Here is a 13,912-nt window from a genome sequence, read left to right on the forward strand (position 1 = left end):
CGGTCCCTTGTAGACAATCTTGTAGAACTTCGGTTCTGACTTCGGTTTTTGCATGTGGATCTGATGTGGATTTTGATCTGATTTTGATACCAGCGTGTTTCATTTATCCCATCATATATTTAACAGTGTATAACTCTTCGCTGACGCCAATAAGCCAAATAATACAAGTTGTTGTGATAAACCATTATGAAACGTGGCGGAAGGAATGCAAGATCGCGAGGCCGTGGCAGAGGGCAGCCGCCGAGACACATACAACCGCTGATGAAAGTAAAACCTTTTGAAAATAATGAGATCGAAGTGAGTAGCCCTTGGGTCAGCATTCCTGTTGGCTATATCATCAATACTTTAATTTCGTAGTTTAATATAAAATCAACCGATACGTATTTGTTTAGCCTGCGTTTAAAATAGTCCGGTGTAACAATTAATTTCTGAGAATCTTAACAAATAAAAATAATAGACTGCGCCTCATCATCACTTTAAAATAAGGACTCGTAATCACTACATAGTATAAAACAAAGTCACTTTCTCTGTCCCTATGACCCTTTGTATGCTTAATCTTTAAACAACGGATTTTGATGCCGTTTTTTTAATAGATAGAGTGATTCAAGAGGAAGGTTTATATGTATAATAACATGCATTAAATAGTGGAGAAATACTGTTATTTTGTTACGTTATACCCGTGCGAAGCCAGAGCGGGCTGTTATGTTTTTATATACAACATTCACAGTTTTTCTGTAGTGTATTTAGTATCAGCATTGCACCCGTGCGAAGCTGGGGCGGGTCGCTAGTATATAATATAACTGAATAAGACGTAACATTTTTATCAGTTAAAAGGGGTTTGGAGGACAACGATTCCATTTCCAGAGTTATATATAATATTTATCTAGATATAATTATACAGCAGGATTTAGATTAGCAACAAAACTTGCAGAAGTCCTTTGCAAGCAATTATTAACATGTAAACAGTCATGAGAAGCTGACTACTGCAAATTTTAATGTAAGACTTAAAGTGTTGCATTGTGAATAGAATAATTGAAACATTGTAGTCTAAATTTAGCTTAATAAAATGAAAAAAAACTAATAATATTTACAAAGATTCACCAATCATTGTATATAACTTTTATATTATTTTACACTAGAACATAAACATGGAGCTTGAGCTACTGAAACAGAAAAGGGAGATGATTGAACAACATCAACACATACTCAAGAACCAGATAATGTATAGTCAGGTATGTAAATGATCTAATAAAAATTACAGGAAGTGCTGGATGTGGGTCGCTTCCAATAGGTTGTCTAGAAGTCTTTGGGGGAGGTCCTTGTTCAACAGTGGATATCCTGTGGCTGTTGATGATTTTTAGAAGGAAGTGTGTCAATATTCATTTGACAAAGATAATTTGAGTATTGATTATTCCATTGTTTGTAGAATATAAAGGAGATAGGCGAAACTTCATAGAACCTTGGGCTTGGTGTTACAGAGATGATTTATGCATTATTTTATAGGAATAATATAACCATTACTAAATTAGAAAAAAAAATTATCTCTTCAATGGGAGTAAAGAAATAATCGCTATAGAAAATAGCGTAAAAAAAATATTTTCTGTGAATATCTTTGTGTTTACCCGATAGCACAAGATGTTCACAGCACCTAATTATTGTCCATTGGATTGCCGTGTTGACTAATGCGCAGCTGACTTAGATAATAACCAGAATTGAAATTATCGTATGGGATCGACGAGGACCGATATAAAGGTACTTATCGCAAGATGAAACTAAGTGTAGGTTGCAAATCTTCTTTTATCTACTCCTTCATGGGATCAGGCATGAGTTTACACTGTTTTTATATTAATGAAAGAACTATTTCGTTTTCTATTGAACGAATTCCTTTAGTGTTACAACGCCATGTAGCTATGCTACAATTAACACAATGGTGTTGATGGTTCATCGTTATTTTTCAAAATCCGGTAGAACAAGCAATATCAGGCGAGCAAGCAAGAAATCAAAGTCGGTTGTTGAATAAGCGTGGGTAGTTCATTAAAGCAGCAATCGTCAAAATATTCTCGAAAAGCCATAGTCGTTAAAATAAAAATATCAAACCAAAAACATTCACTTGCGCAGAAGTACAGAAAGCAAATAACAATAATAATATACATTAATAATAGACAGCCTGATATTCCCGATACCGGAAGTCAGTTACTTATGCATAATAAAAAATATTTTATTTTCCCATTGTAATACAATCTAATATTTTTTAATGGCTGATATAAAAATAGAAGAAGAATATTGATAAATGTTTCATAAGTGTACAGTCAAGCCCAATTTCGCCCGTCTCCTTTTATAAAATATTGTGCAATAGTATTGTTCCCTATGCCTATTCTCTTTCAGTTTTCCTGTTCAATATGTCACTAAGATGAACAATGATTTCTTTGTCCTATCAGTACCAAATTTTGATAACAAGAACAAATACTAGTACTTGTTAATGTTACTGCCTATTCATTTTAACAGAGTTAAAAATGTTTTTATAGAAAACATTATGTTCCCTCAGGAATTACATTCAATTTACCCATTTAGAGTTTATATTTTATTTCTTAAGCCTTTATTTATTTTAATCTTTAAAATAATAAATTCTTAAGCCACTAAACTCTAGCTTAATGCCTAAACACAGGCAGATTGGAAAAAATGAAAGTAAAATAAAACAAAATTGCAATTATTTCCTAAAATAAACTCATTTTAATTAATTCATTCATATTGTCGGCATAGATGATGTACTGTATAATTAGCATCCAAGCTAAGCTAGCAAAAAAGCCAAATTGAGTAACAACTTTAGTCTTAAGACGTCCCTGAAAAAATATTTTTTTCAGGTAGTAATAAAAATAACAGCCCTGTATTATATACTTGCCCACTGCTGAGCACGGGCCTCCTCTACTACTGAGAGGGATTAGGCCTTAGTCCACCACGCTGGCCTAGTGCGGATTGGCAGACTTCACACACCTTCGAAATTCCTATAGAGAACTTCTCAGATGTGCAGGTTTCCTCACGATGTTTTCGTTCACCGTTAAAGCGAACGATAAATTCACAAAGAATAAACACATGATTTTTTATAAAAGTCAGAGGTGTGCCCTTGGGATTTGAACCTGCGGACATTCGTCTTGGCAGTCCGTTCCACACCCAACTAGGCTATCGCCGCTTTCAGGTAGTATTTTCCAGTATTAGTTATGTGGTATTGCACTATGCCTGACAATATAGCTATGAAACCTCAGTGTAAATTTCAGTCTTCAAGTTCAAAGGGCTTAGGTTGTTGGGTCAATGAGTCAGCCCTTTTTGTATTTTATGTTAAGGTACATAAGCAATGTACTAGTCAAGTAATGTAGGAAATATTTTTTTGTTGAAAAATGTACTTTAATACGTCATGTGTTTTAGTATAATTTTTGAACACGCAATTCTCATATATTTGCTGATCATCTAATAAAAAATTTGGTTATGCTAAAAATGAATTTAGTTCCCTAAATGTGTTTGATCGTTAATCATGAGAACATCTCTCAAATTCAACAATGTTGTGTTCTGGGCGCACTTAATTTAATGACTACCAAGATTTGTTGGTCCTAAACAAACCATTGACAGTCTCCAGTGATACCTAAATTCTACTGTTAGCATCACTTACTATGGTGGGCAAAATGTTTAAATAATTAATTGTCATGGAGTTTTTATTTCAGAGGCAGTTTCAGAACGATAAATTTCGTTATTACGAGCAAAGTTCGTACGACTCACCGGGGCCAAGTCGGTTGAATCGGAATTTCGCGCGTTTCTACGACGATCCCGCCGACGAGCAGGATTATATCCCGCTTAACTCGGCCAGGAAGCGGCCGGCCAACGACAGCTGGCCGCGGGGCTCGGGCGCCAAACGGTTCGGCTCTCGCGGGGGCGGCGTGGTACAGTCGTTTGGGTCCCGATTGGGCCCCAGGCCGGCGCAATCACAAACGAGTGCCACGCAGGCAGGCCCCAGCCGGCAACCAGCGAATGCCCGTAAACGCGCGAGACCCGATTCCCCCCCGCCCGTCATCTTGCCGCAGAAAGATCCCAAAAATAGACCCGCGAATAAAGACCGCGAGAAGTACACGTTACGACCGGACCGAGAACCCTCCACTGCACTCAACGGCCTGCTTGAGCTCGGTGTTGGGTTCCTCTTAAAGCAGATGAAACAGAAGTTCGCCAACTCGCACCAATACGGACGCACTGTGACGCGGCTTTATTACACGCGTAGATTGAAAAAGGCCTTGCGCAGTCGCATAAGAAAGATCATCATGAACAAGTACGTCGACAATTATGTCGAGATAGTGGATCAGTACCGCAAGAGGTTCCCAATGAGAACCGACAAGGAGCTTGTGGATGCGGCGTCGAAAGGCGAGATCCGCGAGCCTCCAACCGGCGCTGAACCCGATCCCAGTACGGAGGCACCGCGCGCAGGTACATTTTCTATTTCACAACTCGTACAAAAATAATTCGGGTTTTGTATGAGGTCCTTTTTGGCTAAAAATCGACGAGTGTGTTTGTGATTATGTCGGTGGCTTTGAGTTACTGACATATGATACACTGACTCAGACGGGTCAAACATCATGTCCATTGCAATAGTAAAATTATTTTTATTGCAATAAAAATACTTTTATGTGATGGGTGTGATGTATTGTCATGTTCCTTGGGCAGTGTCGCCTAATTTGCTCGTACGCGGCACGGACTGTCACGCGATATTGCGTGATTATGGCGTGCGAATTGGACCTAAATATAGCGATATCGCGTGATTTTTAACTCGCTCCGAAGGCTTGTGAATTTTTCGAAGCACTTAATCTGCTTTGGAAAATGCCTTTGCAGCGATTCCGCATGCATCGCAGTTCGCGGGTTGGCGCACAAATCTATACTTGTATAAACACGCGCAAGCGCAAGAGTTGTACGCGGCTTAAGTTTTTGTTTTTTTAATAATTTCTTATGGATTTGGTAATGAACATTATCTTTTATAATCTTTTACAGTACAAATTCCGGACAATATAAATAACCAGATTTGCGAATTTCATGACTTGCTTATATTTTGCGTTAATTTTTAAATAAATGTGTATTTATAAGTGCAAATTCTCCATTCCTTCTGGGTACTTATAAGACTGTTTAATCGAATGTACTAGATTTTCAAATCAAATCATAAAGTGAATTTATATGATTTTAGAATTAAAAAAAAACTACCAACTGGTCAGTACCCAAATTCGTTATTTATAAAAATTTCCCTGTCACGTCACGGAATGAAAAAAAAATGTCAAAAATGTTGGATGCACTGTAGTAGGAGAATCTCTTTCTACGCCTCTGTGTGTGTAGTCGCGTGAATATAATATGAAATATCGTTCATTGTAAAACATTTTATTGTCATACTCTCTCATATTAGGTAGCCAAGCATGGTATATTTTTCCCAAAATGATTATTCCATTCGCAGGCATGCCATGTCCGAACTTCTTCAAGAAGAGAATGCAGAGATATGTCGGCGCCAAATTAAGGAAAATGTTTAACGAAGTAAGTTAACAAAAAGAATAATATTAATTGTATTTTTTTCATACAGGCACGGCAAAGTGAAGAAATGATTACCCCTCGACAGTCGTCACAATTATGCCGGCCTGTTAGAACCGAATATACACAGGCGGATCCTGGAATGTGACACACTTATGTGCGCTACTGTGGCGGGTTTTAACACGTCGTGTACAGTGGTCGCTATCTGGGCGGATATAAGATATATCCTGCCACCGGCAAATTGTGTTCATTAATCTTCTTAATAGTGTAATTCTTTTTTATAACATTTATCATAACCTTTTCCAAGATGTAGCATGGAGCGTTGTACAAATCCACTCAATGCAACTTGTCACTTTGCTAACATTCAGCCATTCGTATTTATTCGCAATTTAATTTTTTGATTATTTTGTAGTTTAATGCGAATATAGCGTGTACGCGAGTGTATTTCTGACTGAAGTTATGATGTTGCCGCTGCATCTAATTCTCTTAGAGTAGTAGTAATGGCCTGGGACGAGGAGCGCAGCGCTCTCGTTTCAGTCGTCGGAGGAGACCTCTCGCTGCCGGCTGTGATCGCTTCCATGGTCGGCAGCCGGGAGGCCTGGCGTGCGGTGGCCCACTTCTGCGAGGTGGTCCTCTCGCAGAAGGAGAGTGCCGAGAGGGATCGGGAGAGAGAGGATCCCTCCCGTCGTCAGAGGAGACGTAGGAGGCGCCGGGTGGACGACTGACCGGCGTCTCCCGCCCTGTGGATTGGGGGCGTTTGGAGAATTTCACCACGGTATCCCCTGCCTGTCGTAAAAGGCGACTAATAGGGGCCACGATGGGAGTCGTCGGCGGGCAGCAGGGGCTGTCCGCCCTAGTGCATTTTTGTGCATTTTTGCACATCTTTCGGTTGACCCCCGGGATGGACGGCAGTGTGCAGTTGGCCTCATGCTGCCGTAGACGCCGAGGGCGTCCTTCGGTGCGTGGGGCTCCTGAGCCCCTCCCCCCACAGGGAGACGGGCCGCACTAGGCGGCACCGCGCAGGGGCGGCTGTGGAAGCAGACTTAGACATTTCCGTCAGAGGAAGCTCGCAGTCGTCCCTAATGCGCCGAAGAGGGCCACCGCGGAGTTTTAGTTGGTATGCCGTGCGTTGTACATAGGTTAGGGACTCGGCCCGGCGGTCGCCTGAAGGTCGACATCAAATCCAGGCGGCGCAATGCCGGGTCGTAAGGCACGGTGACCCCAACATAACCGCTCAGTCGCCCCCCACGAAGGCTGAGCGGTAGTCATAAGACACTTTCTCCGCGAAAACAAAAAAAAAAAAAAAAGAGTAGTAGTAGTGGCTTTAGGGCGCGTGAAATTAAAATCACTTTTTATTAATATTTATTTTGTTTGAAACTTACACTTTTTTATTTTACATTTAAGGATCAAGTAACTTATTGTAAAATGTTAATTCCAAGTAGATAAGTACCTATGTGGTTTCATTTAGTAACGCGATGTCAAAATAACTCTGTAAATACAATATAGTGTTGTGATTTTTTTAGATTCGTGAGATGTACAATCCACCGATTGAAGAATCTTGTGAATTGGGAGGCGTGGATACAGAAAAGCCAGTTAATGTACCAACTAAGGAACAAGGGAAAAAGAAGAAGTGGAAAATAGACCTTGCCGCTCTTATACATGATAGAACGCGTTCTGCCATACAATATTACATACCGGTAAGTGTTAGTATAATCTAAACAGAAAGAATATCAGAACTTCGTCATGTAAAAAATTCTAGAACTCATTTCTTGTACTGACATTGTTACCTTTGTAACAAAAAAGCAAATAAGGTCAGGCTATAATTTCGTATGGCATTTCATAGTGGCATGAAGTTTGGAATGATCTACAGTCAATTTCATTTGTTGCAACAGTCAAAATTACTGCTATATTTAAATTATGATTTTTGTGGTCTGGCAACTCTTGGCTTTTAATTTGACAGCTATGGAGTAACAGCTGTTAGAGATTTAGTACATCGGTCGCAATGTCCTTCAATATGAAACACAACTGTAATGCACAGTGCTATGTCAACAGAAAATATAGTCCTTGTGGTAGTTCTTCTTATAGTAAAGGCCATAGCTAATACGATGTAGGGCGGTAGAGCTTTGCGAGGCCTTTTACCCGATTGCCGAAGGGGGATAGTGCTTTTTCTTTATGCACTTACAAGCGTGGGGTCCAGACGGTAATTCCATTCGCCATCTACTAAAGCCACCACTGGATCATCTCACGTCTCAGGATAGTGAGCGCAGTGGAATACCAAACAATACTTTGTAATTCAAGGTGTTGGATGGTGTTTCGACTGTTTATGGGCGGTTGTATCGCTTACCATCAGGCGAACGGCAAGCTCGTCTCGTCATTCAAAGCAATAAAAAAAAATTATAATTTAATTTCAGATCCTCACTACAATACTTAACATGGACCCAGAGTACATCTCCACCAAAGCATCTCTGCTAGCCACGACGTTAAAGATGGATCCAACCGTCAGCGGTGAAGTGGTGACAGGTGATTTGGAAGAGCCAGAAACTATGCAAATCTGTGATGACCCAGAACCAACACAATTCTTTGCGAAGGTATATAATATAATGCAAGAAAAAATCTTACAGTCTAACATAGAACCTTCTCTTTTTTGAAGTAGGTTAGGGGCCGTTCAAGTAGTACGTAACGCTTTTTGAAGTTTTTTGAGTAGTTTATGCCCTATTTTTATTCTTAAAATAGAAAAACCGATGTTACGTAACGCATTGCACGAACACCCTCTCCCGCCCCTGTAACGCATCGTAACGTTTTGCTAGACCTTCCCTTCTCCTCAAATTGCATTACGTAATACTTGAACGGTCCCTTAATTAAACATACTTTAGTTGATTACTATTATTATGGTGCCTGCAAGATATATTTATCTACTCTATTTAACATGCGGCCTCACTTGCCTGAATTAATTTCGGAATTAAAGTTTCATTGACTAGTTATTCAGCATAAACAGTACCTGAATGTTAATTTAAAAGATTTATTTATGGTATAAACTTTGCATTTGTAATATAAGTAACAGTTAGGGTTCAAGTTACGAATACGGGTTCAGAGCGGGCCGCGGCTAACCCGGAGCCGCGGCATGGTGGCGCCATGCACTATGCTCTCTGTCAGGCAGTCTTCCTTTCCCCCTATATGTATTAAGAATTATGTTATTGGAGTCTAACTTGATAAAAACTTATGTTACTAAAATGATTTTTAGGTACGCGGCCTCCCCAATTTGCCAGACCGAGAGGTAATGCGGCCATTTTTGGATTCATTCAAACCGCAAGCAGTTAAAACGCATAAGAAAATGAAGAATTTACTTATTGTTACATTTTGGGATAAGGATAGCTTTTATAAGTTTTTATCGCGAGATGGCGCGAAAGTTGGTAAGGAGTTCTTATTAATTATATGACTATTAACAGCACAATTTTTCTGTTAAATTTACAACTGGCAAGAAACTCGCCCCTAAATTAATGAAACCAAACATAGCTGGCGAAATGTAGGTGTGTTACATCTCTAGTGCGGTGCGATATATGTATATTAATATTTTTTTTGTACTTCGCAGGTAAATGTACTTTAGATATTAAAATAAGTGGAAAAGTCAACCCAGTTCAAAGTCAGAAAAATGAAGAAAACGAAAATGTTGATACAGGCACAGATAATCAACCATCAGAGTCCAATGAAAAGGATGCTGTAGCCATTGAACTGTCCAATCAGATAGTCGATCTACTTTCATCCATTAGAAGGGAAGACGAACAAGCAACAATTAATGAAAGAATTAGATCTGACCCAAAAGAGGAAGAAAACGAAAAATGTACAAAAGAAGAAAATGGAAAGGAACCGCAAACTGAGAACATTGTTGAATCTTCAAAAAATATTAATGAGTGTGGTGAACAAAATGAAGTTAATAATCCTAATGATGAGCAGAATGAACCTACTGCTGAAAATATTGATGAAGCAACAGATAATTTACAAACTGCAAACAGTGATAGTGCAATTGAAGACAATGTGAATGTAGGGACTAATGATGTTACAAAAGATTCGTCTGCGAATGAAGAAACAAAAGAATGAAATCAAACTTGATTTAATAACCCATGCAAACTCTGACAAGAAGCACAAAATGAAAATGAAACAATTTGATTGTCATTTTACTAGTTTTAATATTGGGATTTGCAATGGGGTTTAATTATAAGAAAATTGATTTTGAGTATTTTGGTTCCTGTTGAGTATTTGAATTTATTTTTCCGCTTTAGGCGCCTCGACGACGTCTTCTTCCACCTGAAACATAATGAATATAATATAATTATTATCAAAATGAAAATAAATAAAAATATGTATCATTTTCTGTATAGACTGATATGTGCATTAAAACGTATATATAGAAGATAAACTGGAATTTCATTTTTTGTAATAATGGATAGTTACATTTCTAAAACACCGAATACATTTTTTCTTGATTTTTTATTCACTGGAGGGGATGTTGTTGGATGTTACTTTGATAGTCAAAATTTACTGGTGAACGGCGAACAGGCAACTCTCAGGCGCCAGGCACGATTTGGGCTAAGGAGTTTTTATTATCTTGCCCGGAGCCTTAGGTTGGCTAAGGTGTTAATAATGTTTTGGCAATTTTAGACACATTTTGGGTTAATCCCGATACCTACGTTTTGTAGAGTAAACCTTTTGGCCCCTCTGGTATATAACTAAATAAAATAAATAGGCAGGAATAGGAGCAGATGGAAACGTAATATAATACCAAGGAATAAATATTGTTAGTGTTGCGCAGCACGCAATAAAGAAGATGCGCGTCTCTTTTTAGGTGCAGCGGCCTCCAGTCTCCTGCGTTCTTCTTGCACTGCATCTGCGATGTTGTACACGTCCTTTGGTGCTACCTGTAGGGTCAAAGGATTGTGGATTCTACAGGAATTTGAAGGGATAGGGAAAAGGATTGGATAAACAGAGTCTATCACATTCAGTTATCACAACACATGTTATATTACATAGTAGCTGAAAATATTAATACCCATGGCCAAAATAAATAATCTCTGCTAGCTACACTGCGGTCAAACTGTCAAATGCACTTCAATTTTGACATTTCACGCCAATGCACATTTTGTATTGTCACATTTTGAAATCGGTATTTCAAAGTTAGTAATTTTACTTGATAAATAACTATTGTTTCAACATGAGACGAGGCGGAAGAATACGTGGTCGGGGCCGTAACCAGCCTGCGAGACTGGGACAAGTAGAGCCGCTTATATCTGAACGTATGCAGGTAAATGCCGACAGAGAGCCTAGCCACCACATTTACCCAACTATAAGTAATTTATCAGAATAAATCACGTAAATGTGATTCGGCAAAAGTATGATTTATACTAGAAATTACCCTTTCCTCGTTATATTATCATATAATGACATTAAATCAATATGTCGTGAATAAAAGTTACGAAGTCAAGGATATGAAAAATACATACATACCACTTCAATTTATTCGTGCTTCAAAGCACCAATGTGCAAGGTCTTACCTATTGTTATTGGAGCAACTCTGTTACCTATCTATCCTCAACATTTTGTTGTATAACAAATCAAAATAATTCATTTGATAGCATGTCAAAAAGGCTTTCTGGTCCGAGTTCTGTTTGGTCCATTGTTGAGATAGGTCGTAGTAGCATTTGGTATTGTTTATGAAAACAGCGGTTAGAGGAAATAAATTTCTTCCTTTGTATATACAATCCTTGAAAAGAAATTAGGAATTTCCCCATTTTAACATGTATGATGGTGAGGAAATTTGTCCTGTATCGATAAGGGATAATCACCTCATCTAAGCAATCATGTCCAAGATAAAAAAAAGGTATTAAAAAAAATGTAAATCTGCACATGTGAGACAATAGGGGACCGGACTCATTTTTGTACTTTACTATTATCAAATATTTGCGTAATATAAATTATAAGACGGAAGGAATTATTAAAATCCGGTAAAAATTCAAAAAGTTATAAGCCTTTGAATTTCGGTGGAAGGGGTAATTAACAAGAAACAGAAAAGAGACGAAATACCCACATGTGACGTCATCGGGAATTACGACGCGTGCGAAAGAAAGAGATGAAGCGATATCCCCACATCGCGCACACTTCTGCAAATTACAATATTTTATATATGAATAACTCGCTCATTTTTTTACCAATTTTTATGCAGTTTTCGCAGGAGTGCTTCTTTTTCGTATTATTAACAATTACATATAGAATAATGTACAAAATCAAGCATAGGCCGGTCCCCTATTTCTAAATTCAAGATCATTGGAAGATTATTGATGGCAATAACTGTATGCAACTCTTGCCTGAGTAACAGTAAAGATATTTACTCTGTCTGATGGGCCATGACATTTCTAACTACAAGATAATGGCCAATCTGATGGTAAGCTACTGCTAACAGCACAACTGCATTGTTGAGGTCTTGCATTAAACAGCTAAAATAACATGATACAAAAAAAGTGGCAATATGTATTCTTTGTGAATTATTTATTTTCTCAAGTCATTTGAAAAAATGCATAGGTATCACATTTTGATTTTACATTGTAAACAATGATATTTATGTGAAGTGTTTGCAATAGAACATAGATATGGAGCTTGAACTACTGAAGCAGAAAAGAGAGATGATCGAACAACAACAACTGATGCTGGAAAACCAGAGAATGTACGACCAACAGGTAACTTTTACTTACAAGTACTGTATTCATGCCACCATTACTACCTGTAATGTGGCTAATTTATTGAAATATTCAATAATATTTTGTGACAGATGACCCAAAAAACTAACTGATCTCTTAAATTTTTGGTCATTATGGTGTTTGTTATGAGTGTAAAATATTCCCACCCACACATATCCTAGCTCTACATTGGCAGTGCACTTCAATGAAAATTAGTAATCACAAATTTCTGACCCTTCATTTCCTTGCAGAAGTATAGACAGGTCTTGAGAATTCTTTACACACTAACCATTCTAATTTCAGAGAAAGTACGCGTTCGACAAGCCTCGTTATGAAGAAATGTACGACGCACCAGGGCCCAGTGGGGCTGACAAGAATGTGTGTTTCTACGATGACACTATTCGAGGGCTAGACTACATCCCACTGAGCTCAGCTAGGAAGCGTCCAGCATCCAGTCCGTCTAGCGTCCATGACAGCTGGCCACACGGCGCGAGCGCTAAACACGTTTCACGCAAGGGTAACGTAATCCAAAGCTTTGGATCCCGACTTGGCCCTCAGCCGCCTAAAAAGCGAGGCAAAGGCGCTAACAAACCCGTCCCCGTGGTGCCTCCTAAGAAAAACATCGTGGATGAACAGTTCATGCTGCGGCCAGACAGGGAGCCCAGTGTCAAGGTTAAGGGTCGGCTTGAGTTAGCCCTTGGGTCCATATTAAAGGAGATAAAAGAGAACTACGCTAATGACCCACAGTTCGAGTCTAATTTGCGCGACAGTAAATTTTTGGTCGCATTAAAGACGGCTATAAGGGGACGTCTGAGGTCTCTGATGATGAATAAATTTGTAGCACATGGACAGATAATATTTACGATGTATCGGGATAAATACCCCATTAATCAGGACACGTTATTCCTGAAGAAAGTGATGAAGGACGAAATCCGACACAATGAAATCAACCATCCAAGCCCCCAAGAACTGAAGCCCCCACTGAACGAAGATTTTATTGCAGGTAACATTGTTATACTGCCTTTGCTTGTGTATTGTTTTTTAATACTGGAACAACAAAGGGAAGCAGGGAAGTGGAGTAGTGTTGAAATAGAGTATCGATGAGAGATGATTATCGCTCAGCAGTCTACACATTTATGGCAGCCTGTTTGCTGGTATGCACAGGCTGATCGTTTACTTGTGCAGGGTACAATGATTGTATTTTATACCTTTTGTGCAGTCAAACAATGTTAACTCAGCAGATGAAAACATCCTACCAACACCAACAGTGTTGTGTTGAGTGCTGAATCCACAATTAGAGCAGAGATCCCCAAACTTTTATCCTCATTTATTATTTATTTATTAGGTTTTCCAGCAGATTTAACACTACGATTACAATACTTTAAATACTATAACTTATAGCTATAATGTACGCTCATATACCAATTTTAAAATTTTGTTGGTTTTGTTTGGGTTACTGTGTCTTACGACACTCATCAATATTATCTGCCTACATTGATAGGTGAAGTCACGCCAACATTTTAGTTCTATACTATCAAACCAGATAAATTTTTATATTTCCTTGAACGCCCGCTTACGCATTATGAACCCCCATTTTTTTAACACGCCAACATTGACACCGGGGGTCCACCTGGACCACTTTG

The 13,912-nt window shown here is 38.7% G+C and overlaps 3 protein-coding genes across 5 annotated transcripts in view; 2 read left to right on the plus strand and 1 right to left on the minus strand.

Annotated features, from left to right (window-relative positions):
* On the plus strand, nucleotides 1–9,958 carry LOC115450867. The gene is made up of 8 exons (XM_037437680.1): nucleotides 1–297; nucleotides 1,140–1,232; nucleotides 3,714–4,464; nucleotides 5,474–5,550; nucleotides 7,068–7,241; nucleotides 7,956–8,132; nucleotides 8,786–8,954; nucleotides 9,134–9,958. Exons 1-8 carry the CDS (start codon nucleotides 187–189, stop codon nucleotides 9,637–9,639), a joined length of 2,058 nt encoding a protein of 685 aa, XP_037293577.1. The 5' UTR covers nucleotides 1–186; the 3' UTR covers nucleotides 9,640–9,958.
* Nucleotides 9,709–13,912, minus strand: part of LOC115450869 (dynein regulatory complex protein 8) — a 21,618-nt gene continuing 17,414 nt past the window's right edge. For 2 of the 3 annotated variants that reach the window (XM_037437699.1, XM_037437693.1), the window contains exons 6-7: nucleotides 10,322–10,457; nucleotides 9,709–9,846 (exon numbers count right to left, since the gene is read on the minus strand). In XM_037437699.1, the coding sequence (XP_037293596.1) occupies nucleotides 10,338–10,457 (120 nt within the window). In that variant the 3' untranslated portion in view covers nucleotides 9,709–9,846; nucleotides 10,322–10,337. The remainder of the gene's footprint in view (nucleotides 9,847–10,321; nucleotides 10,458–13,912) is intronic. The other variant, XM_037437702.1, reaches the window with a different exon arrangement.
* LOC115450868 overlaps nucleotides 10,627–13,912 on the plus strand; it is a 7,221-nt gene continuing 3,935 nt past the window's right edge. The window contains exons 1-3 of the mRNA XM_030179004.2: nucleotides 10,627–10,840; nucleotides 12,174–12,269; nucleotides 12,573–13,272. Coding sequence (XP_030034864.2) covers nucleotides 10,751–10,840; nucleotides 12,174–12,269; nucleotides 12,573–13,272 — 886 coding nt within the window. The 5' untranslated portion in view covers nucleotides 10,627–10,750. The remainder of the gene's footprint in view (nucleotides 10,841–12,173; nucleotides 12,270–12,572; nucleotides 13,273–13,912) is intronic.

The sequence above is a fragment of the Manduca sexta genome, chromosome 2 (assembly GCF_014839805.1).
Source record: "Manduca sexta isolate Smith_Timp_Sample1 chromosome 2, JHU_Msex_v1.0, whole genome shotgun sequence".
In the NCBI taxonomy this organism is placed as follows: Eukaryota; Metazoa; Arthropoda; class Insecta; order Lepidoptera; family Sphingidae; genus Manduca; species Manduca sexta.

What these genes read in the sequence shown, in the direction of transcription:
- LOC115450867 (XM_037437680.1), top strand. Translation starts at nt 187, where the DNA reads ATGAAACGTGGCGGAAGGAATGCAAGATCGCGAGGCCGTGGCAGAGGG. An exon ending in TTGAAAATAATGAGATCGAA is followed by an intron (nt 298 to 1,139) that starts GTGAGTAGCCCT and finishes ATTTTACACTAG; the next exon opens with AACATAAACATGGAGCTTGA. An exon ending in CAACACAATTCTTTGCGAAG is followed by an intron (nt 8,133 to 8,785) that starts GTATATAATATA and finishes AATGATTTTTAG; the next exon opens with GTACGCGGCCTCCCCAATTT.